Source organism: Nyctibius grandis, chromosome Z (genome assembly GCF_013368605.1).
Source record: "Nyctibius grandis isolate bNycGra1 chromosome Z, bNycGra1.pri, whole genome shotgun sequence".
NCBI classification, from domain to species: Eukaryota; Metazoa; Chordata; class Aves; order Nyctibiiformes; family Nyctibiidae; genus Nyctibius; species Nyctibius grandis.
The window spans coordinates 60,743,844-60,771,842 of NC_090695.1; the positions used below are offsets into that span (position 1 = coordinate 60,743,844).

Genomic DNA, 27,999 nt, shown 5'->3' on the forward strand with positions numbered 1-27,999 from the left:
TGGTACAAGCCCAGCTACTACCCCATCCCCCTTCGAATCTAGTTTAAAGCTCTCCGAATGAGCCCTGCTAATTCCTGTCCCAGAACCCTTTTGCCCCTACGAGACAAACCTTTCCCATGTATTACGGTCACGTCTGTTGTCTTATAAAACCAGCCATTATCAAAGAACCCAAAGCCCTGCCTGTAGCACCAGTCTTGTAGCCAGGCATTAATAGAGAGAATCCTACTATTCCATCCCACGTCATCACCTGAAAATGGAAGTAGGGAGGAGAAAACAACTTGTGCCCCAGACTCTTTCACCAACCGTCGTAGGGCCTTGTAGTCTTTCTTCATCCCCCTCAGACTACGGGATGCAGCTTCTTCCCCACCTGTCTGGAAGATCAGCAGGGGGTAGTAGTCTGTGGCCTTCACCAGGTTGGGGAGTTTCCTGGTGATATCCCTGATTCGGGCTCCAGGCAGGCTGCAGACCTCCCTGTGATGGGGGTCAGCTCTGCATATTGGGCCCTCAGATCCCTTTAGGAAGGAGTCTCCAACCACTAAAACTCTTCTCTTCTTCCTTGTGGAGGAGGTAGCTATACGCCTGTCAGGTTTTTCTGACTGTGGTGGGACCTCTGATATAGGTTGCCTCTCCACCACATCCCCATTGGACCAGCTGTATTCCACTAGGGCTTCATATCTATTGCTCAGAGGCACCTGTGGAGGCAAAGTAGGCAAGGAGGGCACTCGCCTTTTGCCACAGCCATAGACTTGCCTCCACTCACTCCTCTCCTCTAGGTTATTGTTTTCCACCTGAGAGGGGCAGAGTACAGGTGTCCCTCGATCCTGGGAGCTCTGCGGCAGGTGCTCCCATTTTTGTTGCAGGGAGGGCAGAGCCTGGCTCCACCAGTCTATCTCCCTTTCAGCCTCCCGAATGCTCCTAAGCCTTTCTGCTTCGGCTTGAAGCCTTTCAACCTGGCTTTGCAGCTGTGCCGCTCGGCCGAGCAGATCATCTATCTGCTCACAGCGCACACAGCCCCATGTCACCACAGAGACGCTGTAGCATTCCCTGCAGCCTGCGACCTGCACCATCGCCTCCTTCCGTGGGAGCTCTGTGTAGGTTCCCACATCCATTTTGGTCTTCTTCCGCCGGGTGGAGACCATTGTTCTTTCACTGAGCTGGGAAATACCTGTTGGTGACACCCCTGGTTCACAGCTCCTTGGCACCTTCCTCGCCTTGTGCACTGGGAGGGAGCTAGCGCCCTCCCCAACGAGCTGCAAACGGCTGTGGCCTCTCCCGCCCTGGGACACACCCAGTCACTGCTGAGTCTCCCTCTCCCTTCTGGGCAGGGACTAGTCCCTGTCCTCCAGGAGGCTTTTTATCACCCGATCACAGGGGGTGGTGCGTTTAAATCGCTTAAATCGCCCGCGGTGCTTCCGGCTACGCCCCCACAGAATCACAGAATGTTAGGGATTGGAAGGGACCTCGAAAGATCATCTAGTCCAATCCCCCTGCAGGGGCAGGATTGCCTAGACCTTATCACACAGGAACACGTCCAGGCGGGTTTTGAATGTCTCCAGAGAAGGAGACTCCACAACCTCTCTGGGCAGCCTGTTCCAGTGTTCGGTCACCCTCACTGTAAAGAAGTTTTTCCTCATATTTAAGTGAAACCTCCTGTGTTCCAGCTTGCACCCATTGCCCCTTGTCCTGTCAAGGGATGTCACTGAGAAGAGCCTGGCTCCATCCTCTTGACACTTGCCCTTTACATATTTATAAACATTAATGAGGTCACCCCTCAGTCTCCTCTTCTCCAAGCTAAAGAGACCCAGCTCCCTCAGCCTCTCCTCATAAGGGAGATGTTCCACTCCCTTAATCATCTTTGTGGCTCTGCGCTGGACTCTCTCTAGCAGTTCCCTGTCCTTCTTGAACTGAGGGGCCCAGAACTGGACACAATACTCCAGATGCGGCCTCACCAGGGCAGAGTAGAGGGGGAGGAGAACCTCTCTCGACCTGCTAACCACACCCCTTCTAATACACCCCAGGATGCCATTGGCCTTCTTGGCCACAAGGGCACACTGCTGGCTCATGGTCATCCTGTTGTCCACTAGGACCCCCAGGTCCCTTTCCCCTACGCTGGTCTCCAACAGCTCTGCCCCCAACTTGTACTCATACATGGGGTTGTTCTTGCCCAGATGCAGGACTCTACACTTGCCCTTGTTATATTTCATTAAATTTCTCCCTGCCCAACTCTCCAGCCTGTCCAGGTCCCTCTGAATGGCAGCGCAGCCTTCCGGCGCGTCAGCCACTCCTCCCAGTTTTGTGTCATCAGCGAACTTGCTGACAGTGCACTCTATTCCCTCATCCAAGTCATTAATGAATATATTGAATAGTACTGGTCCCCGTACCGACCCTTGCGGGACTCCGCTAGACACAGGCCTCCAACTGGACTCCGTCCCATTGACCACCACTCTCTGGCTTCTTTCCTTCAGCCAGTTCACAATCCACCTCACTACCCGATCATCCAGACCACACTTCCTCAGTTTAGCTGCGAGGATGCTGTGGGAGACCGTGTCAAACGCTTTACTGAAATCGAGATAGACCACATCCACAGCTTTACCATCATCTATCCACCGGGTAACATCCTCATAAAAGGCTATCAAGTTTGTTGAGCATGACTTCCCGTTGGAAGTCATATTTATATGTTTATAAATATGTAAAGGGCAAGTGTCATGAGGGTGGAGCCAGGCTCTTCTCAGTGACATCCCTTGACAGGACAAGGGCAATGGGTGCAAGCTGGAACACAGGAGGTTCCACATAAATATGAGGAAAAACTTCTTTACGGTGAGGGTGACCGAACACTGGAACAGGCTGCCCAGAGAGGTTGTGGAGTCTCCTTCTCTGGAGACATTCAAAACCCACCTGAAGGCGTTCCTGTGTGATATGGTCTAGGCAATCCTGCCCCGGCAGGGGGATTGGACTAGATGATCTTTCGAGGTCCCTTCCAATCCCTAACATTCTGTGATTCTGTGATTCTGTGATAAGGTATTAAAATCCAGATGTAAACTGAACTATTAGTCTTGACTTACTATCTGGTATTGCTCTTGGCACAGCACCTTGCTTTGTGATATTTAACCACATATAAATCACTGACAGTAAGAAATACAGAGTGAGGTTTTTTTCTTTCAGGGGGAAGAGGCAAAAAATTATGTTAAGAACCATTCCATATAAAACTTTAGTAAAGGCTAACCAGAGAGAAATGTGTCATAAAAATACATTTACAGGACTTAAATACAGATATTTCCACAGGGAAAATGTGGTCAATCTTAAGTTCATAGGCTGATCTTGAGCAGAGTAAGTCTGAGAGTGAAGAAATCAAGTGAGCAGAGATCAGAACCAAAATGAAGCAAAATCCCTTTTCTTCTATTATGTAGTTTGGGAGGAGTCAGAAAGACATTCTGTTGATTTCTTGCTTAAAATAATCCCTGCTAAGGAATTAATGCTCTGAGCAGATGGTGCTGTCTCATTTCCAGCAAAAGAATCAAGTGAGATAGTCCATGCAATTATTTTTAATGGCTTGTGTGGTGGTCTTCTTAATTTGTGAGAAAATGTTTCATCTTTTGTTAAAGCTGGCTGTGTTCACATGGAGCTTGGCTTTCAGAAATACTGCTCCCTGAGCTGCCAGTGACTTTACTCATATTACTAGGTGCTTGACACTTCTGCAAATGAGGCCTCAAGCACTTTGTGTAAAAGATTAGGATGGGTTGAAACACCTATGCAGTTAAGATGCAGGACTTAACCCATGAGAGTTCATGGTGAAGGGGTATCTATTTGTTATGAGGATCACATACTAAATATATTAAGTCTTTGTTTCCTAAAATTTGTACTACCAATTTAAAAATTATAGATGGGCTTTAGTGGGTTTTTTGATTTTGCTTTCAAGACATTTCAGCCCTAAACTTCTCAGTTTTGGTTTTGAATTAAAACTCCATAGTCTCTTTGTTTGTTGAAATAGGGGAACAGGGCGTCATAACTTATCACCCTTATTTGCAGAAATGCTTTAAGACTTAGGATGGGATTTGTCACTTGCAGTGTCACTTTGCTTTGGGGTAGTTGCATTTTCACAAGCACAGTTATTTGATAGGTAAGTCCTTTTGCTTCTTAGGGATGAGAAGGTGCAGCAGAGGGGGTCAGAGTAGGATCACAGTGGTCCCTTCTTGCCCTGGCACTTCTGAATTCACGGGCTATGCTGTCTTTTTATAGATCCCATGATGTTTTCTGATGGCGGTGCTCCGGAGAAACGCTTCCCATGCGAGTTCTGTGGCCGATCATTTACGGAAGGCTCTGAGTGGGAACGACACGTTCTGAGGCACGGCCTGTAAGTTGGTTTACACTCCTTTGCCAAACAGCCAAAGGTAACAGTAGATCTGTGTGCATTCCCCCACCCCATTCCTCGCCTCCCAAAGGCAAAGGGATGTGATGAAAGCACACACAGTTCTATGAAGAACAATCTCTTTATCGCAAGCGTGGATACAGTCATCAGATGTCTCTGCATGGGAAATTCCTGTTCGTCCTTTTTAACTCTGCTGCTAGGGTGGCTGTAGATGGTAGGGTTTAGCTGTGGTTCTAAAACCTAAGATTGTCCCAAGGTGAATACCACTTGGCCCAGGATTAACTTTACCTGAGTGTACTGTTGATTTTGCCTGACAGCAGAGCAGCATAAAAATGGCAGAAAATTATACGGAATGTTCTAGGAAGGAACTGGGGTTTTTTTCTCCTTATTTTTATATCTCTTTCGTATGCTTGCAGCTAAACTTGCATAGCAGTGCAGAGAGTTGTGTGCAGAGAAATGTCAAGAACTTCAAGGGAAGTAAAATCAATCTGAATGAACTCGTCCTAAAATGTGCATAATGAAGTTCACTAGTTCATCTTCATATCGAAGATCTTTGCCTTTCTATGGCAGTTTGCACACGGTGGGATGATTCACACCACAGATAAGATAGGCATCTCTGGAACAATCATCTTCCTTCTTTTGATAAAGATCTCATCAGTAGCGGAGATATCTTTGCTGACCAGGGTTTCCTCAAAGAGTAGATTTCATTCAAGGTTGCTGACATGTGGAAGACATTTAAATACGATATTGTAGGTAAACTGTGGTGCAATGAGAGACATTATTTCTCTTACCCTTAATCTTGTCTGGCTAAATATGAGTACTTAAAATGTTGCAACCTATAAAAAGTTTTATTGGATCATTAACTCTTTGGGAAAAGTACTCTTTTCCTGTGCCTTTGTTTGGTGCCTTGTAGGTCTTGTTTACAAGGGACTGGGAAAAGGGGAATAAACTTTTAAAAAGTCAGAGTTGGGTTTCTTCCCTCTCATCTCGTATCTGTCCCAGTGTATAGCAAATAAAGATTTGGTTTCAAAGCTAGAATGTCATGGTAGCTTCATTCCATTGTCTGTCCACTTGAGCATGAGGTGGCAATGGTGTGGCTGCTTGCATCTGCCTTTTTAGAAAGTGATCTGTTTTTCTTCCTCGTGTGATTCGCACGGATTGGCTTTGCTGTTCTCTGTGTCAACTGTAAGTGTGTGTTTTCTGCCGCTTGGCTTTCCAGGGCGCTGAACGAAAGCAAGCACAGGACCAGTGAGGAAAGCCACCCAAAGGAGGACATAGAAGAAACTGTTAGCACACTGCCAGAAGAAAAAGCAGGCATTGAGAAAATGATGGTGGACTATTCCCACAACAGTGAAACAGCAGTCAACATGGTAGCTGCTGACAAACCTCTCCAAGACAACCTGGAGGCCAAAAACGAATAAGCATTTGGTGTGATTCTAATCAACGTACTTGAACGTGATGAACGGGGTGGGGTGGGTGGGTGGGGTGGACAGAAGGAAGAAATAAAGCTGCTTTTAGGACTGAATGATCTATTTTCAAAGCACTGGTACCTGTGTGAGTGTGTGTATATTAAAGTTATTTAAGTGATGGAATAAGTGGCTCCATTACATCACTGCATCTTTTCTTCTGGATTTTGACAACGGGAAGTTACATTCATCTTGGACTAATGAAGCAATTCCCCGTATTCCTACATTACACATCGTGCTTTGCAGTGGAGACTTGGATTGTTTGTGAATGGAAGTGTCGTGAGCATGGAAGAAGTGGGGGGACAACTTTTCAACGCACAAATTTGGGTGCGTTTTTCTAGTTTTAATACATAACGCTTTTCCAGATGGAATGCAACTGCTTTAGAAAAGAAAAAAAAAAAAAGAGAAAAAAACAAAAACAAAAACAAAACAGAAACTGCTTTGCTTAAAACAGTCACCTGTTTCCTAGTACCTCAAAATTAACCAAGGGAGATCTCTGCATTTGTCAGTACTACCTGTTGTCGTTGTGGTTAAATGTAGAGAGACTGCTGGGCAAGGTGGTGAATGGAAGAAGAAAAAAAAAGTTCTAAAGAAAGGAAAACAAATTGTGCTTAAAATCCCAGTGTGGGTTTTATTTCTTAAAATACTGTGATTTTTTTAATTATTTTAGTAAAAAAAAAAACAAAAAAAAGAGAGAGAGACTTTAATTCCTAGATAACTGTTTGTGAATTGTCATCCTTTATTCCAGGTAAGCTGTTTGTTAGTATTCAGTTATAATTTTAGTATTTGATAGATTTCATGTGACTGATTGTGCGGTTTTGTTTGCCACGTGTTTATTTTCTGTCAGCCTGAGGTGTTACAAATACAGCACAATTAAGTTTCTCATGTAAAATGAGTATTTCTTTTTGAGGGGGGGACAGGGAAAGGAGGCTGGATCTTGTGAATAGAATTTTTTGTTGTTGTTGTCGTTGATTTTAAACATATGGAAATAACAAAGAAGTTTTAACTTTTTTTTTAAAAAAAACTAAAGAACCAAACTTACAGCACAGCTATGCAGCTCGCGGGCCAAACACATAGGTCCTCATAACCATTCTGTTGCTTGTCATATTAACATCTATCAGTCTCACACCAGTAACTTTGCGTTAAGATTGGCTGCCTTTTTTTCTTCTGTCTGTGGTGTGCATGTTTTCTTTTTGTTTTGTGTGGTGGGAGGGAGGGGTGTCTTTTAACACATCTTTTTGCAAGCAGAGGTGAAATAGTTACATATGACATTGAGCCTGGAGAACTACTTTCACGCGATTCAAGATTGAGTTGCTAAGTTTTTCCCCTCCTCTTTAGCTTTTAGCAGGAGGGGAGCAGTGTAGAATGAATAGGAACCTGCATACCTAAGTGGCTGATCCTGCACTACTTCTTGGGTGGAAAGCCCACCAAACTCAATGGGGATTTTGCCTGAGCAATGAATACAGGATCTGGTGCCCATGGTATGCTCTGATTGTGAACAAAAAAAAAAGTTTCTTTCCAAAAAGTAGAAAGTACTTGACTGAAACCTAGTTTTAGAAATGCATGTGTCTTCGTTTGTTTTTTTTGTTTTGGGGGTGATCTGGGGGAGGGGGAGGGGGGAAAATAGGAAGCTGCTGAGGAAACGGTGTCCTAGAGAGCTTCACATAAAATTGATGGCAAAAATGTTGCATTTGTGAAATAAGTGCTACTTGAGAAGCATGGTGTTTTGCTTTTGGGGATTCATCAGTTGTGTGTTAGGGGGATTCTTTTGATTTTTTTGTTTTTGTTTTGTTTTTTTGAAGTAGGGAGGGATTGACATGGAAAAACACATTGGAGGGACAAGTATAAATACACATTTTGTGTCTGTATTTGTTTTTTAATTGGCCTCATTTCAAATGTATTTAAACAGTTCCATACCTGGATTGGGAGTTTGTAATGGTTACCAAAAATTAAAAAGAAAAAAAAAATGATTGTGACATGCTTTTATCACTACTTTATTTTTCAAATAACATGTAAATATTGTAATCCATTGGATTTTGTTTTGCTAACCTGTTAATAAAAAGTATGGGACCATTATCCTTTTAACAAGCCTAGAATGTCATATTTTTTTTCCTTTTTTTCTTTTCCCAAAAATGTATACCTGATGTATTGTGGACACACATTTTAGATGCATTATTATGATTCTGTTGACTGTAATGACATAGAATTGAAAATAACATTTTTTCATTGTTTAATTTATACAGAGGACTTTTTCAGAGTTTGACAGAAGGAAATAATAGCAAAATGCTAACCCATTGGCTTCAGCACTCGGTATTTCCTGATTTTAAAATTACTGCTTACTGATGGGGGATAGGAAGGGGATACTGAACTGTTGCACTGACGGGTTTGTTTTTTTTAAAAAAAAAAACAATGAAACTTAATAAAAACTTTTTAAGAGTGTGTGCTTGTCCGTGTGTTGTTTTGTGTTGGCTACTCTGATGATAGGTCTGTACAAGTGATGGGTTCTGCAATTGGCAGCTCTGGGAGGGAGCAAAGCACCCTTTTTCCTGTCTGCACCCTTTCCTCCCCTATTTCACAGGGAATTTTGGATTTACAGGGTGGGGGGAGTGACTTCACCTAGCTCATGCAGGTCTAGGGTCTACCACATCCGCAAAGAATGCCTCAAATACCCACTAGCCCAACATCCATGAGAGGTGAAGGGCACACTGACAAGGTCTGCCAACTCCTCCTGAACCCAAACAGAAATGAAGTTTTGCAGGCTGTCTTGAAAGATCAAAATAGATGGAGACAGGCTGGTATTTGGATTTTCAACTCAGTCTCTTCATGCGTTTGGATACTGTGTGCTCCAATATCTGTTTGCCTACTGGATCCAGCATTGAGGCTGTGCTTAATTGGAGTAAAGTACACACTCAGTAAGATGGAGTAGGAAGTGCTATTTTTTCCTCTTTCTCAATTGAAAAATTAAAAAGATGCTTGTGGTGTTGTCTTGGAATCTTTCTTTGCTAAATATAAATTTTTAAATGCACATTCAGAAGATGTCAGAGGTTTTTTTTCTGGGTGTTTTTTAGTCAGATCCTGTTTCCAGTTTAAGTAGCTTTTGGATTGTACTGGAACTGGATCTCAACTGAATGTGTATGGCGTTAAACAGTATGAAAGCTTTGATCACCTGTTAGCTTTACATGCTTCCACCTTCCAACTTTCTCCCTAGGAGTCAAAATAGTTCCCTGTTAAAACACTTATTTCCTTACCCTATCTTTAAAGGGGAAAAAAAAAAAAAGGATATGGTTTAGGCTGTCAGACAGTGCCTTTTTTCAGTGGTCTCTGGAAACATTTATTCATAAGAGAGACCTACAAATAATTTGCACACTGTATGTTCTAGCCCAGAGCTAAGCTTCACTTACACCGATTTAAAAAGAGAAAGAGTTGCTGAGTGGTACATCACTAACAAGAATAACATAACTGATGTAATGACAGACCTTGGGATGGTTTCTAGAGTATTACAGTTGCATTATCCCATTCACCTCAGTGGCAGGATTGTGTGAGTTTGAAACAACGCCCTCAGTCTTCCCAGTTTTAGGTTTCTGGCTGAACATGATGGGTTCACCTGCCTTGAGATTCCTGTGCTGACGTGAAATACAAGGGGGTGGGAGGGAAGAGGCAAAAGAAATAGTTACTAACATGATCCTTTACTCACATTACCTCTCTGCCTTGCCGAACAACTCCCTTTCTCATTAACTGAGAGCCCTGGGCTTCACAGGGAGCATTAGTGCTGTGGGACAACTGGTGTTCTGCACACACTCTATTCCCAGGCTCATTGTCCTTCCTTTTCTTAAGAAGTCTGGGTAAATGTTTGCCACATTATTGCTAGCTGCTGCTGGCATTTTCTTTTGGTCTAGAGGTACAGTGCCTGAATGCCCTCCATGCAAAGATCTTGCCTTTGTATTCACACCAGTGCAAAGGCTTTGAGGGAGTTGCTATGGGAAGGGAGACAGCTATCTCCCTCCCTTGCAAACACAAAATCTCCTTGGAGAACAGCAGGCGCAGTTACCCTGTGACTCAGGGCACAACACTGAGGATTGGCAGGGTCACAGAAAGTAAGGATGATAGGTCTGGAACTGTAGGGTTTCCAGTAGAAAGTCCACTCTTTGCAAAGTGAGAAGGACTACATGAAACATTGATACTTGTGGCCCAGTTATCTTGGAAACTGGTGGCACACAGAAGACTTCGTGTGAAGAACAGCAAAAGTCAGTCTCCTGGCTTCAAGAAAATATTTGAATACAATTGCAGATGTTCAGTACGTTTCAATGAAAACTGCCCCAAGTTTCTCCACTCTTCCTCATCCTGAAGTCTTTCTTCAATATTTTTCTGATAACACAGGACTTTTCCACCATGAAAATAAATATGAGGAAAAACTTCTTTACGGTGGGGGTGACCGAACACTGGAACAGGCTGCCCAGAGAGGTTGTGGAGTCTCCTTCTCTGGAGACATTCGAAACCCGCCTGGACGCGTTCCTGTGTGATATGGTCTAGGCAATCCTGCTCCGGCAGGGGGATTGGACTAGATGATCTTTCAAGGTCCCTTCCAATCCCTAACATTCTGTGATTCTGTGATTCTGTGAAAGTCAGCTGCCTGGCTCCAAAGCAGCTAGATTACTGAACAGGAAATACTTCTGGGTAAGAAGATTTTGGAAAAGGGGAGGTTTTAATTCAAGATAGGCTTAAGATGTTAGAGGAACGTTTCTTTGTTTGGAGCATGGTTAATTCCACGCCCCTCACACGAACCACTGCTGGACACAGGGATTTCAGTTTGAGCAGTCTGGAGTACAAAGTTTAGCCTTGAAGGATACAGTCCTGACAGGATGCAGCTTGTAAACCTTTTATTGTCTTCTCATCTGTCATGTACCAAACTGTCCTCAGATAAATGGATGAGTGCAAACACCCTGTGAACCAAAGGTGGGGCTGGGTGACTGAAGGAAAGAAGCCAGAGAGTAGTGGTCAGCGGGACAGAGTCCAGTTGGAGGTCTGTGTCTAGCGGAGTTCCGCAAGGGTCGGTTCTGGGACCAGTTCTATTCAATATATTCATTAATGACTTGGATGAGGGATTAGAGTGCGCTGTCAGCAAGTTCGCTGATGACACAAAACTGGGAGGAGTGGCTGATGTGCCGGAAGGCTGCGCAGCCATTCAGAGGGACCTGGACAGGCTGGAGAGTTGGGCGGGGAGAAATTTAATGAAATATAACAAGGGCAAGTGTAGAGTCCTGCATCTGGGCAAGAACAACCCCATGTATGAGTACAAGTTGGGGGCAGAGCTGTTGGAGACCAGCGTAGGGGAAAGGGACTTGGGGGTCCTAGTGGACAACAGGATGACCATGAGCCAGCAGTGTGCCCTTGTGGCCAAGAAGGCCAATGGCATCGTGGGGTGTATTAGAAGGGGTGTGGTCAGCAGGTCAAGAGAGGTTCTCCTCCCCCTCTACTCTGCCCTGGTGAGGCCGCATCTGGAGTATTGTGTCCAGTTCTGGGCCCCTCAGTTCAAGAAGGACAGGGAACTGCTAGAGAGAGTCCAGCGCAGAGCCACGAAGATGATTAAGGGAGTGGAACATCTCCCTTATGAGGAGAGGCTGAGGGAGCTGGGTGTCTTTAGCTTGGAGAAGAGGAGACTGAGGGGTGACCTCATTAATGTTTATAAATATGTAAAGGGCAGGTGTCAAGAGGATGGAGCCAGGCTCTTCTCAGTGACATCCCTTGACAGGACAAGGGGCAATGGGTGCAAGCTGGAACACAGGAGGTTCCACTTAAATTTGAGGAAAAACTTCTTTACGGTGAGGGTGACTGAACACTGGAACAGGCTGCCCAGAGAGGTTGTGGAGTCTCCTTCTCTGGAGATATTCAAAACCCGCCTGGACGTGTTCCTGTGTGATAAGGTCTAGGCAATCCTGCTCCGGCAGGGGGATTGGACTAGATGATCTTTCGAGGTCCCTTCCAATCCCTAACATTCTGTGATTCTGTGATTCTGTGATTCTGTGACATAAGTCAAAGAACAAGCATCGTGGCCAAAGTCTTGCTAAAGACTGGATTAACCGCTGTTTGGAGAGCCTAGCTGAAGCCATTGTCTTTCCTGCTGCATTTGCAGTTACCTTTGTGTGGAAATACAGTCCGTATTTTGCAAGGATAGAGGGAGAGAAGGAAGCCTGATTCATCAGACATGCAGGATGTATGTGTGTGTGGCTATAACAGGAGAAGACATTCATGTAGGACAAAGGATAGCTTTCCTGTTGGGAGAGTGGTGCAGCACTGGGGCAGGTCACCACAGTAGCACATGTTATCTTATCTTCACTGTTGGTGTTTTTTTTTGGAGCAATACAGACAAAGCCATGACTGACCTGGTTTAGTGTCAGCAATAATCCTGCTTTTGGCAAGGGGTTGGACCAGAGACCTTGAGAACTGCCTCCCAGACCCATTTCCTATTTCAATTTCCTGTTTTCCTATTTCTTTGGTGTTCTCTTAACTGTCGATTTCTCCATCTTGTCTTTCACTTTTTGCAAGCCCACATTTTTGGTGAAGTGTGAACTACTTTAAGGACACGCTCACTGATTCATAGACTCTCCTCTGACCAGCATTTCTGTCTGATGTCCAGTCATTTTTGACCAGAGGCATACCTTCCATCTAAATGTATGTTCAGTGACATACGATGTGCCTAAGGCAATGATCTCTTAGCAGGATCAAAGCAAATTTTTAACAGACTTTCTCTATGAGTTTATATGCAACATCAGCAGGGGACAGCACCAAACAGCTCTTAGATGTAGAAAATGGCTATCATGTAGGAGAAGATATTGATCTGTATTTCTGCATTTCATCTTGGCCCAAACAATTTAATTAGTTCTGACTTGAATCCTACAATTACCTTTCTCCAGCACTTCTACAATATGCTACAAATCCAGTGAAATAACCCAAAAAACAGTGTCAGCGTGGTGGGGTTTTGTTTTTGCTTAGCTTTTGTGATTGAGCCAGTATTCTCACTTGTTACAACTGGAGGAATTCAATCCAAAGTTCTGTCAACTTGGAAGAAAAATGAGGAAAACAGCATGAAAAATAAGCAAAACAAAATAACTTCTCATGCAATGCACTCCATTGTGTAGCAACAGATGGAGTGTGCAGCTAAGTGTCAGGTAGCACTATTGGCTTTTCTTTTACTGCATTTGAGATCTATTTTGTTCTAACAGAATGTGGGAATTGATCAGATCACGTCTGTTCCCTGTCTAGTTCAGTGTCTTGACTCCTGAAGGAAAAAGCAGGATATCCCATGGTGAGCAGGAAGGGAATAATCTGTCCCTAATGAAAGTCTCATCTTAATCTGTTTTGATGACAGCTTTATGCATGGAAGCAGGAGGAGTCCTGCCTCTTTCACATTCATTTTATGTTATAGTAATATAAGTTACAGTACTTTTGCTACTGATTCCATTTTAAATTTTACTGAACTCTTGGTTTCTCTGATGAGAACTGACAGATAAAATATTTTTGTAGTAAAAAAAAAATTGTTATTTATTGTCCTAAAAAGAAAGGCTTCCTAAAAGTTAGTTGTGTGATCTCTGTTATTCTTATGTTGTTCATAAAAAGCATTTTTCATGTACATAAAATAATCTGTCAAGAATTCCAATTGATTCATTTCAGCTAGGATGATTAGCAAAAAATGAAGTCAGCTGCTGGAATGAGAAGAGACATGCTTCTCCTCAAATAATTTGCCTCTTTGAATAGTTGATGTAAAAGCAAATATGCCTCAGCTTGATTCTTAAATTCTCTCTTGCGTTTACACTTCTATTAATGAAGAGCTTAGCTCAGTCTAGCCAACTGTACATGCATGACTTACAAATCTAAGCAAAATGTGTCTCTCTGCAGCTGTTCTATTCTGCTCTCAGTAGTGTTTAAAGAGAGAAATATATTTACCAGCTATGCCTCAAATTAATTTAGCTTGTGTTGAAAATGTTGGACTGAAATCTTAACTTTTCTATACAACTGGAGGAAATCGTATTAAGCTACTGGGCCAAATGATGCTTCAAGTCTTTGTGGACTCATTTAGACTGAAGTCACCAAAGACTTCTAGCAGAGACACTGCGTAAAAGGAGTGGTAGTTTTGGTCTCTATGAACCACAGAAGGACGAGTGGGAGATGTGAGGGTCAGTGGCCGTCTTGGGAACAGCGACCACGAAATGTTACAGTTTTCGATAGTGGGGGAAGTAAGGAGGGGCAAGAGCAGAACTTCTGCCTTAGATTTCCTCAGACTTTAGCCGGTTTAAGAGGCTGGTGTTTAAGAGTCCCTTGGGAGTCGGTCCTGAAGAGCAAAGGAGTCCAGGAAGGCTGGACATGCTTCAAAAGGGAATTGCTAAATATTCAGGAGCAGGCTGTCCCGGTGTGTAGGAAGACAAGCCATCGGGGAAAAAGACCGGCCTGGTTAAACAGAGAACTTAGGCTAGAACTTAAGGAAAAAAAGAGAGCCTATTTGCTCTGGAAGAAGGGTCGGGTAACTTGGGAGGTCTATAGGGATGTTGCCAGGTCGTGTAGGGAGAAGATTAGAAGGGCCAAAGCTCAATTAGAGCTTGATTTGGCTGCTACAGTCAAAGATAACAAAAAAAGCTTTTACAAATACATCAACAGCAAAAGGAGGGTCAAGGAGAGCCTCCACCACTTGCTGAATGAGGAGGGTAGTGTAGTGTCAGGGGATGAGGAAAAGGCAGAGGTGCTCAATGCCTTCTTTGCCTCGGTCTTTAATGTCAGGACCGGTTGTCCTCAGGAGACTCGGCCCCCAGAGCCTGAAGTTAGGGACGGGGGGCTGTGTGAACCTCCCGTAATCCAGGAGGAGACGGTTAGTGACCTGCTGTGCCAGTTGGACACCCACAAGGCTATGGACCTGGATGGGATTCACCCCAGAGTAATGAAGGAACTGGCAAATGAACTTGCCAAACCCCTCTCTATTATCTACCGGCAGTCCTGGTTAACTGGAGAAGTTCCATCTGACTGGAAATTGGCAAATGTAATGCCCATCTACAAGAAGGGCTGGAAGGATGATCCAGTGAACTATAGGCCTGTCAGCCTGACCTCGGTGCCAGGCAAGGTGATGGAACAGATCATCCTGAGTGCCATTACATGGCACATACAGGACAATCTGGGCATCGGGGCCAGCCAACATGGATTCATGAAAGGCAGGTCCTGCTTGACCAACCTGGTCTCCTTCTATGACCAAGTGACCCGCTTAGTAGATGAGGGCAGGGCTGTGGATGTAGTCTATCTAGACTTCAGTAAGGCATTCAACACTGTCTCCCACAGCATCCTCCTAGACAAACTGGCTGCCCGGGGCTTGGATGGGTGGACTCTTCAATGGGTTAAAAACTGGCTGGATGACCGAGCCCAGAGAGTGGTGGTGAATGGGGCAAAGTCCAACTGGCGGCCGGTCACTAGCGGTGTTCCCCAGGGCTCAGTTCTGGGGCCGGTGCTGTTCAATATCTTTATAGATGATCTAGATGTAGGGATTGAGTGCACCCTCAGCAAATTTGCAGATGACACCAAGCTGGGTGGCAGTGTCGATCTGCTGGAGATTAGGAAGGCCCTACAGAGGGATCTGGACAGGTTAGATAGATGGGCCAAGACCAACGGCATGAGGTTTAACAAGAACAAGTGCCGGGTCTTACACTTCAGCCACAACAATCCCATGCAGCGCTACAGGCTGGGGAAAGAGTGGTTAGAAAGCGACCCGGCGGAAAGAGACCTGGGGGTGCTGATCGACAGCCGGCTAAACATGAACCAGCAGTGTGCCCAGGTGGCCATGAAGGCCAATGGCATCCTGGCGTCTATTAGGAATAATGTAGTCAGCTGGTCTAGGGAAGTGATCGTCCCTCTGTACTCGGACTGGTGAGGCCGCACCTTGAATCCTGTGTTCAGTTCTGGGCCCCGCACTTCAAGAAAGATGTTGAGGTGTTGGAGCGAGTCCAGAGGAGGGCGACCAAGCTGGTGAAGGGTCTGGAGGGTCTGACCTACGAGGAACGGCTGAGGGAGTTGGGGTTGTTTAGCCTGGAAAAGAGGAGGCTTCGAGGTGACCTTATTGCAGTCTACAACTACCTGAAGGGAGGCTGTAGTGAAGTGGGAGTTGGCCTCTTCTCCCGGGCAACTAGCAATAGGACAAGAGGACATAGCCTCAAGCTTCGCCAGGGGAGGTTCAGGTTGGACATTAGGAAGAATTTCTTTTCAGAAAGGGTTATTAGACATTGGAATGGGCTTCCCAGGGAGGTGGTGGAGTCACCATCTCTGGATGTGTTTAAGAAAAGACTGGACATGGCACTTAGTGCCATGGTCTAGTTGACAGGGTGGTGTCAGGGCAACGGTTGGACTTGATGACCCCTGAGGTCTCTTCCAGCCTGGTTGATTCTGTGATTCTGTGAACCAGTAGATAATTAGAAGAAAAGTTCCTTAAAGCAATGAGTCTTTGTTGTGTAATTTCCAGAGATAATGTTTTCCTCTGCCTGGACTCTTCAGGACCTCAGGTATATGATTGTTGAAACCACATTATTTAAGTAAAAATAGTCATTCAGAAGTAGAAACGATTTGGTTTCTCATAGGTAAATAAATACACAGCACTAAAAACATGTTGCCTGCAGAAAGAAGTAAGATCTTTGAGCCATCTTGCTGCAGCTACAAGGTATTTCTTGCTATTACTATTGGAGTCTCCTCCTGGAAAACAGGTCAAAAAATGAAGTTTGCTTCCCCTGTTCCTCAGCTGCTCTTGTAATCACCTCTTCCACCTTTCTTTGTGGGATTGCTCCTTAGTAACCAGACAACAAACTCTGGCCATGCTGGAGCTGGTAGGAGTTGGGCTATTATATTAAGGAGACTGAGAACATCTTGGTGGTTGTTGGTCCTACAGGAAGCCCAAGCTCACGTACATGCAAGACTGAGACTATACAGACACTGTCCCTGCCTGGAAGGAGGGAGCATACAGCAAGCAAGAAAACAAGAGTTGTCTGCTAGGCTTCAGTTGGGACCAGATGTAATCCATCTGGTGATCAAAAGAGTATCTTTGTGCTTGCTTTCATCAGTCTCCATGATCTGTTCTGAAGGGGAGGTGCAAACAGGGCATATGCTTTTTCGGCTCAGTTGCAGAAAATAGCTTTTTTGGGGTGAATGAATTTAAATGTGACTGATCCTTCTCTGAGGATCTGGTTGGTCTTCTGTCCTATTCACCAAAATCAGAAAGGAGAGGCGATCACATGTAGATATCATATCCCATGTAATTAACTAACAGCAGGAACAAAAGCATAATTACATTCTTATCATCAGATTAAATGTATGGTGTTATTGAATCCATTTAACGTACACGTTTAGCAATTAGGACCTCATTCCGCAGGGATTCGTGCTGTAACTTAGATTTCTTTCCATGTAATTTAATTGGAAACCTGACAAGGACATGCTCTTTTCCCATTAATTTATATCAAATGGGTGTTGTCCCTGACAGAGTAGGGTGTTCCCAGGGATACTGTGCAGTCTGGGAGAGACTTAGAGAGAGATGGAACAGAGGAATAAGGGATAAGGGTCTCCAAACCAATATGCTGGTTACACACATGGTGGCAAAAGGAAGCAAATGCATTACTTCCTTGGCATCCTCCTTGCCTTTCAACATTTGTAACAGCAGTAGAAGATTTTTAGAAGTCTCAGGGAGCCTGTTGGCATCCTTTGGCATCTGAATGGTTTTGAAAACATCTGAAAATCATGCTTTCCATCGCAGGAGATGTGAGTTCAGGACTTAATATTGGAGTTCGCTTTACAGGTGTGCTGGTGACCAACAGGATCTCTTGGCACTTCTTTCTGATTGCAGACATGGAAGAGTTGCTTTTCATGGACAGTCTCCATTCACCTGGAGCAGAGGACTTCAGTCATCTGCTGCAGATCTTTTGGTTTTTGCCTGGGAAAAAAAAGGAGACCTCCTCCTCAATATCATCCTTGAGAGCAAACTCTGTGATTACACACTCTGTGTTCAAGTAGAAGCATGATCAGGTACTGCCATCAGTCAGCAATGGAAAAGTGCTGTGCTCACAGGTGATTAATCTGTTCAGGGAAGATGTGATCATTTTGATATTCATGCAAAATGGGAACTGTGAATAAGACAAGCCTCCAAGGTTTCTCAGTTAAAATGATAACGATTCAATTTCAGAGAGCTCCATCCTGATATGAACACTAGCAAAGGCTGCAAATGAAATGGTAAGGGTCTAATACAGATGAGCTGTTTTCCAGCACTCAGGTGAGTTTCTGCTTTTTGAGAGTTTACTGACTGATTCTGTGTTTTAGTCATATTTTCTGCAAATAACAAGAACTCCATTTCATAGTTGGTTCTTACGCACATGTAGGTGGTTTGCTTTTTTATCAAGATAACTTAAGTATCTCAAACCTGGCCATTATGCTTATATTTTCCAGATGTCTAATGTCATCTGAAAGCTAATGATGGAAAACAGAAACTGAAAAACCAGAGGATCATGGTACAAGCTCGCTTCCTAATTTGTTTTCTGTCCATGGGTTACCTGTAACTACCATCCATGCTGACATAGTGCTTTTCCTCAAACACCTCAAAGCAAAAGATGAAGTGAGGTAAAACGCAAGTACTTCTTTTCAGCACTGAGGTGTCTGATCTCTTGGAGCTAGTGCTGGGTGCAAGCTATCTTCTCAGATCCAAATTGTGCATAAGCTTTCGAGAAGTCAGGAGCTGAATACTGCCAGTGTCCATGGTAGGTCAGACTGAAAAATTACTTACAGCATCTCTGAATCCTGATCAAAACTTCATGGCTCAAATCAATCTCTAATCTGAACATCTAAATTGATGGTTCCTAAATAACCTCTCCGTGCAGGTCTTTCATTGTTGGACTGCTTTGTTCTGCACAAAGTTTTCCAGACATCTTTAGCTGTCCATGAGCAGTGAGGAATCTTGTTTGCTTCTTTCAACAGCAGGTTCCAGCACAGCTTTATTTAGTCCAAATTGTGTCTAATTTTAGGCTGGGATTTCTTTCTTTTAAAGGTAGCGATAGTCTTCCCTTGACTAACTTTACTGTGTAGTGAATAACATTCACTAAATCTATAATATTTAGATTTATATGAGTCCTCTCAAAGCAGGAAGAGTTGTACAAACCTGCATTTAAAATTCCTAAACCTTAATTCCTGTTTATGTTCCAGTGACAGACACAGGCTTAAAGCTATTTATAAATGTCTACTGTCACCATTTCAAGGTCTCCTTCATGGAAGATCCATAGCACTAGGAAGGCTTCTGCTGTTGATGAAGTATTTCAATTATTTTAATTCTCATGTTTCTTTTCACTAATGGTAGTCATAATTTGAGCAAAAGCCCATTAGTATGTCATGCCAGTATCTTTTCTCATTAATGCTCTCTCAAAGAGAGTAATTTATAGTTAGAAGATGGAATAAAAAAAAGGAACAAGACACTAATCTTTTTGTACATGACAATAGCGTAAAGAAGTCCTGTCACACAAGTATTTTTGTAGTGCTTGCTATAGTATGAATAGAGCACAAACACTTCACCAAAAAATCGTACCATCTAAGGGACAAACAAGTCGCAGCTTACTGTCAGAGCAGAAGGAGGTTTTAATATCTCCATTTGCTAGATGGCGAACTGCTATAGAAAGTAGAAGAAATGATGTTGTCTTGGGGAAGTCTATCATGACCGGAAAATAAATTCTGGTAAGTTTGGTCCTTGCCCATGCCCTTAGCCTGAAGACTTTCTCTTTTACCAGAATAAGAATGTAAAATCAGAAGGGACCTTCTGCATCATGGAGATGGATCCTGCCAAACTAACCTAACAATAAAACTGGTTCAGCCATGAAAAATGAACTGAACATCTGCTCCTGTGCATAGAAGGACACTAAACCCACCTCAGAACTAGGCAACAAATGCCAGACCAAGAATAACACCCCCGAACAAAGAATATAGACCTGAACATGCTGTGTGGCAGAGTAAAAAGCTCCATTTTTCTCCAATGACTTTCAAGACATGTTCAGGTCCAGGAGAGAGGAGAAATATGTTCCTTCCACAAATTATTTGTTTCCTTTGAGCAGCTTTGTATTGTCCAAACTCTTGATAAGGACACAAATTAGTTACTTTACAGGTTAGATGATATCAAGATTGCTGCTACTCTTGCTGATGGTTATTGAAGACATTAATCAGTTTCCAGGGATTAGGAGTGTATTGGGTTTACATGGCAAGGTTTTGGTAGTGGTGGGGGCTACAGGGGGGGCTTCTGTGAGAAGACACCAGCAATTGTCCCCATGTTGGACAGAGCCAGCTCCAGCCAGCTCCAAGATGGATGCACCGCTGGCCAAAGCTGAGCCCATGAGCAATGTTGGTAGCGCCTCTGTGATATATTTAAGAAAGGGTAAGAAATGATGTGCAACAGCAGCTGTGAGAAAGAAATGAGAAAATGTAAGAGAAATAGCCCTGCTGACACCAAGGTCAGTGAAGAAGGAGGGGAAGGAGTTGCTCCAGGTGCTGGAGCAGAGATTCCCCTGCAGCCTGTGGTGAAGACCATGGTGATGCAGGTTGTGCTCCTACAGCCCATGGAGGACCACATGCCACAGCAGGTGGATGTGCCCTGAAGGAAGCTGCAGCCCATGGAGAGCCCATGGAGAGCCTGCTCCAGCAGTCTTTTGTCAGGAACTGAGGCCCACAGGGAGGAGGTTTTCTGGCAGGACCTATGACCCCGTGGGGGACCCACACTGGAGCAGTTTGTTCCTGAAGGACTGCATGCTGTGGAAAGAACCCATGTTGGAGAAGTTTGTGGAGGACTATCATCTCCCATGAGTGGGACCCCTACGCTGGAGCAGGGGAAGAGTGTGAGGAGGAAGGAGCGACAGAGTCAACACGTGATGAACTGACCACAAACCTCATTCCCTGTCCCTCTGGGCTGCTCAGAGTGGGAAGGTAGAGAAATTGGAAGCGAAATGGAACCTGAGAAGAAGGAAGGGGTGGGAGGAAGGTGCTTTTAGTTTTGTTTTTATTTCTTATTATTCTACTCTGTTTGATTGTCAATAAATTCAATTAATTTCCCCAAGTTGAATCTGTTTTGCCCATGACGGTAAGTGGTAAGTGATCTCCCTGTCCTTATGAGGACCCATGAGCTTTTTATCATATTTTGTTCTCCTGTCTTGTTGAGGAGGGGGAGTGACAGAGTGGCTTGGTGGGCACCTGGCAACCGGCGAAGGTCAACCCACCACAAGGAGCTACCCATCTCTTGGTCCCACAACTGCTCACATTTAAATCTATCCTCTTGGTAAATGCACTGATACATTTATATCAAGAGGGAAAATGCTTTAGGTTAAATATTTGCAATAAGTTATATCTTTCTGCATGAAAGGCATCCAATTTTTTTTTTGTATGACATATCTTTAAAACTGGTGGGGTAACATAAATTCAGACTTACTATCAAGATGAGTAAAAATTCAATCAAATATAGTCAAAGAATTCAGGCAAAATTCGTGAGTGGACACCCTTTTTCTGAGGGAGAACAGATCTGCCTACCTCCCTGGAGTCTGTTAAATGACACTTCTGAGGAAAGGGACGTTTTTCTACCCACTCTGGTGAGAAGCAACCAAGCATCTATGTGTCCGGAGCCAAGAGATGGCTCTCTCTTGTTGGACCTCACCTTGACCAGGCACTTCCACACCTGCCCCACAGAAGTCAGGGAGCTGGCTGGATGTCCTTGCTCTACCACCTCTTTCTGCAAGCAGAGAAGCACAACCACACAGGTGTACCTCCAATAACCTGTCCAGTTTGCCGATGGCTCTGCCTTCCTCTGTGCTGACCATTAGCAATCCTTCCTTTTCCCTGAAGCTGTTATGCAAGTCCACAGCCCTTCACAAACCTGCAAGAGTGATGGGCCGTGCTGCCTGCGTGCAAACCCCTTCTACACCTGTACCTCTTCCGTGAGTCTGCATTCAATAGCTGAGAGCTTCTGTGAAGAAACCAGTCTCTTGACTGCACTTGGCAGCCTTAAGCTGTGTTGCTGAGGTGAGGATGTTATCTTGCCTGGAAAACTGAATTTATCCTTTCAAAACTCATTGTGATGGGGAGGATGGTAACATTAGCTTGGGCAGCAGATGGCTTTTTCAGGAAGACGTTCTGGGAACGTGTTCAGGTTTTGCCTTTCATGTGGTGCATGTGCATACTGGCAGCTGATTTAGACTAAACAAAGGGTAATTCTACATTGTGGTTTCCTTCTGTCAACAGATTGCGTGATTGGATGAAGTTCCCAATGGCATATATGGGCTATTATTTTCCTTTCCTCTGGGATCCCTGGTAGGCATCCATCTTAACTGCAAGTTAAGTCTAAGGTGCCTCCCCTCCTTTTTCCTACTTTTTCAAACTCCTGTTCTGGTATCTGGAGGCCTCCAGCTCTCTGGTTTCGTCTCCCCTCTTCCCTGGCCTCTGTCACAAACCTCAGGCTGCTGTCATTTACCACTAATATTCTCCTCTTCCACGCATGGACCTTCACTGCAGATTTACTCTGCTCTCTCTTCTGATGTGCTTATAGCTACTGATTAAGTTCTTCACATTGTGAATTGCTGTTAACCTGTCTTTTACTGGCTGGATTTTTAGGCACAGCTTCACAGAGATGAGAGCTGAAGACCTTGCTCAGGAGCATCTCTTCCTGCTGTCCCTTCTTTTCCTTGTGGCTTTCTCAGGAATGTCCCGTATTGTAAGGTGATTCTGGAGACAGTGAAACTGGACAATATATCATTGTTCCCAACAGAGCATGCGACACAGCTGATGATACAAAATCACTGAACGGTTGCTGAAAGCACCTAATTGCTAGAACGACCCGAGCACTGCATGTTGGGGAGTAGTTTCACATGGTTAATGAAGAGCTCAACAGTATTTTAGTGATAATTTGATACTTAACTTTTAGCCTGTTATGTAAGTGCTAATTAAATGTTTTAACATGCTGTACATGTTTTATGTATTAATAAGCAATAAGTGTACAAGTTACACTTTTTACGTGATTTAGAATTAATTGCAGGGTGGTGAGATTTTCTCCTTTATATACCTATTAAACCCACATAACTGCTGTTTTTACAGTTGATTGGTGTTCAGTTAACATACAGTAATTGCTCTTTAAAGGCTTTAGTAAGTGCATATTTGAGACAATTTACAGCGTTAGCAATTTCCTGGTACTATTCCTCAGAGGTACAGGGAAGCTAATCATGATCAACACTGGAATTTGCCAGGAGTCTGCCACACGTTCCCCACCTCACACTGTGTGAGCTACATTCAGCCATGAGGGATTCCACTTTCAGGGATGATAAACACATGCGAAAAAACACTTTATTGGCTATAAAATGATCCTGCTGCACAACATGTTGCAGTGAGGCAAGCAGCTGTGAGGTAGGGACACATTGTTAGAAAAACAAATCAGGAGGGGCATCACTCAGTGGTTTCTGGTTTATCCTGCGAAGCCACAGAGAAAAGCAACTGGCTCTCCTCTTTTCTCTTGGTAGATCACACAGTCCATCTGTGTTTGCCTCCAGTTTGAAGATAGGGACGCTGTAAGCCTGAGTCCCTGCTTCTCCATGCAACCTCGGTGCGACCTCAGGCAAACCACTTAGTGCCTCTGTGCCTCACTTACCCTTCTGTGGATGTAACACTCTCCCTGTCTTTACTCTGAGGGAATATTGTTCGTTCCTGACTACAGGCTCCTCCAGCACTAAAGGGATCAAAGGTGTATTTGAGATAGATTTAAAACCAGACAAATAACACCACCCTCCTGCCCTATTAATTCAGAAATTTTGAGGGCAACAGAAAACTGATTGCTGCTTCCTGAACGACTGAGGCAGCAAGGTGCACAAAGTGCCTGCCATTTAATTGACACAGCCATCTGAAAAGCAATCTACTGGGCAAAGCAAAGGAAAAAAATCGTTTGAAACCTGTATGCCAGTGAGAGAGAGTGCATGGAAAATAAAGCCATTTTTTGTTCCACGTCATTTCTTTTGCATAATGTTGTATCCTTTTGACAAGGCAGCATAATAAAGCTTAACTCCCTCTTTGCTCTCCACCCTCCAATCACTGACTTAAAAGAAAACAGCAAAGCCCTATCTTTAGTGTCAAATGAACAATGGGCACTCCTCCAGCAAGAAGAAATGAGCTGCTTTTGAAAGAGTTGTGGAGGAAAGTGCAAAATGTTCTAACTTCTCATGAAATAAATATTTGAATGGAAGTCACTTGGCTTATCCTCTAAGATGTCAGTGCAGGCTTTGCGCTCCAGATTTATATAACGTATAGGTTGAGGTAGATAGGGGGGCCAGAAAGCCCATACTGCAGATAAGAAAAGACACAGATACAAAGATTTTCACATTCAATACACTTCAGAAACAGTAACTAATTAATATTTCCACTACAAGATGGTATATTTCATCCTATCTTACTGATGAAACTTGGCCAAAACTTCCCAGGCAGCCTGGAGGATATTGAGACATTGATTTAACAAGACTTAGGAAACTCAGTCCCTTAGGCAAAACGGCGTGTTTTAGCAGAGGCTCGGGGCTACACTGCTCCAGCTTTCGTGAAGCTGTAGGAAGTCACTCGGCACAAAGCAGCAGGGAAAGTGCTTTCACCTACAGGGTGCTGCAAACTTAACAAAGCAACACAGACTGAGACCAGCCAAGAACCTGTTTGACAAAGTTTAGGGCTTGATCCAAAGTTTTGCTGAAGCCAAGAGGGGCTCAGACCAAGTGTGAGGAGCTGCCCCGACAGAAACAGGGAGAGCCATGGTGCTCCAGTGCTTTCCTCATTCTGTCTCTTTCTTTTTTTTTTTTTTTTTTCCTTAAACTGTTCAGCATGGAAAAAATAGTTTGTTTACAGTGTTTAGGCTCCTGTTATCATTGTTGAAAGCTAATAGAAGCTTTTAGAAAAGTTTGGAAAAGCTAATTTTGAAGAAGTTCTGGCAGGCTAAGGGGTTTTCTGATTCCGTGTATTATCATGGTAGATTTAACATTTTTGAAGGAATGTCTTCATTTAACTCACTCTAGAGAGTTTGGGAGGGACTCCACTGGTTTTCTTCCCCTTCCAGAAACAGTCACTGGTGAAATGGAGCTTTCAATACTTTCTCCACAAAGCGATAATAATAAAAAATTCCTTGTATGTTTGTGCTAATACTTGTGCCCCCAGAAAAATGCATATAAAAATTATAATTTACCCGGATGTGCATAATGTCAAACCATAAATTTGCCCTCAGCAGCTGCCCTGGTTCTGGCAGCTGTGCATTGTCTCAGTTACTTACATGTCTCCCAGTTATCTTCCTTCTTCAGTGCAGTTACATATTTGCCACTGATGATGATATATTGAGACTTGCTGCAAACAACTGAAAGAGGGAAAAATAGTCTTAAAGGTCAGGCTTGGGGGTAAGGTTCAGATGAACTGTATTCAGTCTTCTACACTGCACCAGGGTTCGTGTTTAACTCGGTGGGGACAGTGTTATCCTACATAGCAGGAATGTGGCGAAAGTAAATACCTGAGGAAGTTCAAGGCAGGCAAAGGGTGACTTTTGAAAAATGGGCAATCGTCAAATGGTCTGTGTAAACCTGGTTCATGATGTGGGCTGGTATTGTACGTAGTTCTTTGCTTACTTCTCACTACCTACCTTCTGATACAACAGCAACTGTGGAACAACGTCTGAAATAGCAAAGAGCAACAAAATATGTGATCAGAGCAACTTGCTTTTACAAAACTTGGAAGTATCTGAAATTCTGGTGGTTTTGCAAAACTTACAGCTTAAGCTTGTTTGTTGGAGTAGAGTTTATCACTGGGGTTATAGTTAAAAGTAACCATTTATCCTCGTTGCTTTTAGTGCTTCTAAAATTGTTTCTTGCAGGTAATTAGCATTACCTGGAAGCCCCTATGGTGGTGAGAGTGATCATGTTAATTTGGCAGAACGCAACAATGTAAACACTTATAACAATGCTCATTGCCCTTTGCAAGAACTGGAAGTGGAAAAGAGATTTTTCATGAAGGGTGTGGTGAACCAACTTGCTCTGGAAATCCTCTAGGTTTCTATCTCCATCTGAACTATGATTCACTGTTGATGTGGCCATGTGATTTGCCCTAAGCACTGTCTCCAAAGCAGAGATGGTTGGAAACTTTCCAAAGGCAAGATTTTCTGCTGGGAGGTGATGATTGAAAGAATGCAAAACCTGCCATGCAAGAGCATTGGTCTGTCTGGAATCTCATTGAAATGAAAACAATTGGTTTCAATTTTCTGAAGTCCTGAAAGGGATGGCCCTTGCTTAGAGACAGTACACTGCTGAAAGCTCAATTTGAAATGAAAGATTTTAATTTTGATTGAAACACACCATTTCCTTGCTCCTTTTTGGAAGGGACCCCATCACCTTTTGCCTGGTTCTGGCTGTTTGTCAGCAAGTGTGAGGAGCCGAAGATCCGTCTCATGTGGCAGAGGATTAAGAGCGGTCCCAAGGATTTGTTCTGTGGGTGTGTGGCACGTCACCCCCGTCTGCACACGAGCCACGTAGGCTGGCAGGGTCCTTGGCTGTGGAGAGCCAGCTGCTCAGACCTGCAGCAGAGACGGAGCTGCTCTTTCCCTGGGATTTGACATGTGTTCTTGGTTTGGCCAGGGACTCCAGTTTCTCCTTCCCACTGCCTTCCATGGGCATGGCTCCAGAGGCCTCTGGTCCATGCCGTGGGGAGCACTGGGGAGGGGCACCACAGGCTGGCAGGGTCTGATCATGTTTTGCCTTGTTCCTCCAATAAATGTGATGTGAAACCTGGGCCTCCCCTCACAGAAGCACCCCCGCAGGTGCCACAGCCTGCAGCATGGATCATCCCTGCCAGGGGAGCATGCAGGTCCTCTCACAGTCCCTGCTCAGGGGTGATACTCTCACCTACCCCCGACCAAACAACCCTGGTTTTGGTTTTGTGCATTCCTGTTTCACCGAGTCCCGCAAATCTGCCTCTCTCAGTGCAGGGGACACTTGATACCCTTTTACAACTGGAGACTTAATTAAAGTGAAACAGATACTCTGTGGTAGGAATTCATGGTCTCCAATTTCTATTAATGTTAGTGCAGAGGACGAGGACATCTAATGGGAGCAGAGCAAACAGGAGGGATTACAGCTGTATTATCTCATCTCTGTGGACCTGGAGCAGAGGTGCAGGGAGACGGGAGCTTTAAAGGTTGATGGCATCTCAGCCACAGCAGCAGAGGCAGGGAGTCAGTGCCTTCATACTGGCAGGTCCTCTGAAGCTTAGTAAAGTGGCAGGCAACTGAGATGACAAGTTTCTGTTACCATCTCTGGATCCAGGCTGGACACCAGAGAAAAGGATGAGGTCTGGATTACAGAAACAACACAGGCTGAGGAAAGACAGAGCATGTCAGGCGACGTTTCCCTGGTGTTTTTCCATGACCTCACAAGGCTCAGTTTCTCACCTTCTGAAGCGCAGGAGCAATACCAGGGAGTCACATGAACAGTGGATCCTGAAGAAGTGCACGCACTTCACACTATCCTACTGAAAAATACCAATGTGTCAGGGAGCCAGAGCATGCCTTAAGATATGTAAGCATCCCACAGTAGTTGTCTGCTTTACCTATTGTCTCCTACCACCAGCCTCTGCCTGAAGACTGGAGTCTTTTCCTCTCTCTGTGCCTTGCCAGAGATATAACCAAGGGCAATAAACAGAGTTTTCAACTGTCTGTGAACTTGCTCTTCTTCAATATTCTTTCTTGTTACCCAGAGGTTTCCTTAGGTTCAGGAAAGGTTTGGGATCAGATGGTGCCTAGAACTGTAATGCTCCCTTACAATGCCACTTGTCTTGCTCAACTGCACATCTGTGGCCTGTTCCTCTCAGTGAAGGAGACTGCAAAAAAACCCAGAAGTTTTGTCAGTATCTCCTTCCTCACCCACACTGGTCAGCTCTTGCCTCCTCTAGCACTTCATGCTGATGAAAGATTACGAGTTCTGTCAGATTATCTCCAGGACGATTGAATAAATACAATAAAACCCTGAGTACTATTAAAAGGTTTTTGCAAAAAGAGAAAAAATAATGCAATGGAAGGACATCCCCTGAATGATATTCCAACCTACAGCAGTGACAGTGGAGCTGCTGACCTCTGATGTGGGCAGC

At 44.2% G+C, this 27,999-nt stretch overlaps 1 protein-coding gene across 4 annotated transcripts in view; it reads left to right on the plus strand.

Moving 5' to 3' along the window:
- The window catches only part of ZNF462 (zinc finger protein 462), a 98,418-nt gene extending 92,590 nt beyond the window's left edge, over positions 1 to 5,828 (plus strand). For all 4 annotated transcript variants that reach the window (XM_068423838.1, XM_068423837.1, XM_068423840.1 and 1 more), the window contains 2 exons: positions 4,237 to 4,351; positions 5,586 to 5,828. In XM_068423838.1, the coding sequence (XP_068279939.1) occupies positions 4,237 to 4,351; positions 5,586 to 5,787 (317 nt within the window). In that variant the 3' untranslated portion in view covers positions 5,788 to 5,828. The remainder of the gene's footprint in view (positions 1 to 4,236; positions 4,352 to 5,585) is intronic.
- Positions 5,829 to 27,999: the final 22,171 nt, after the last annotated feature.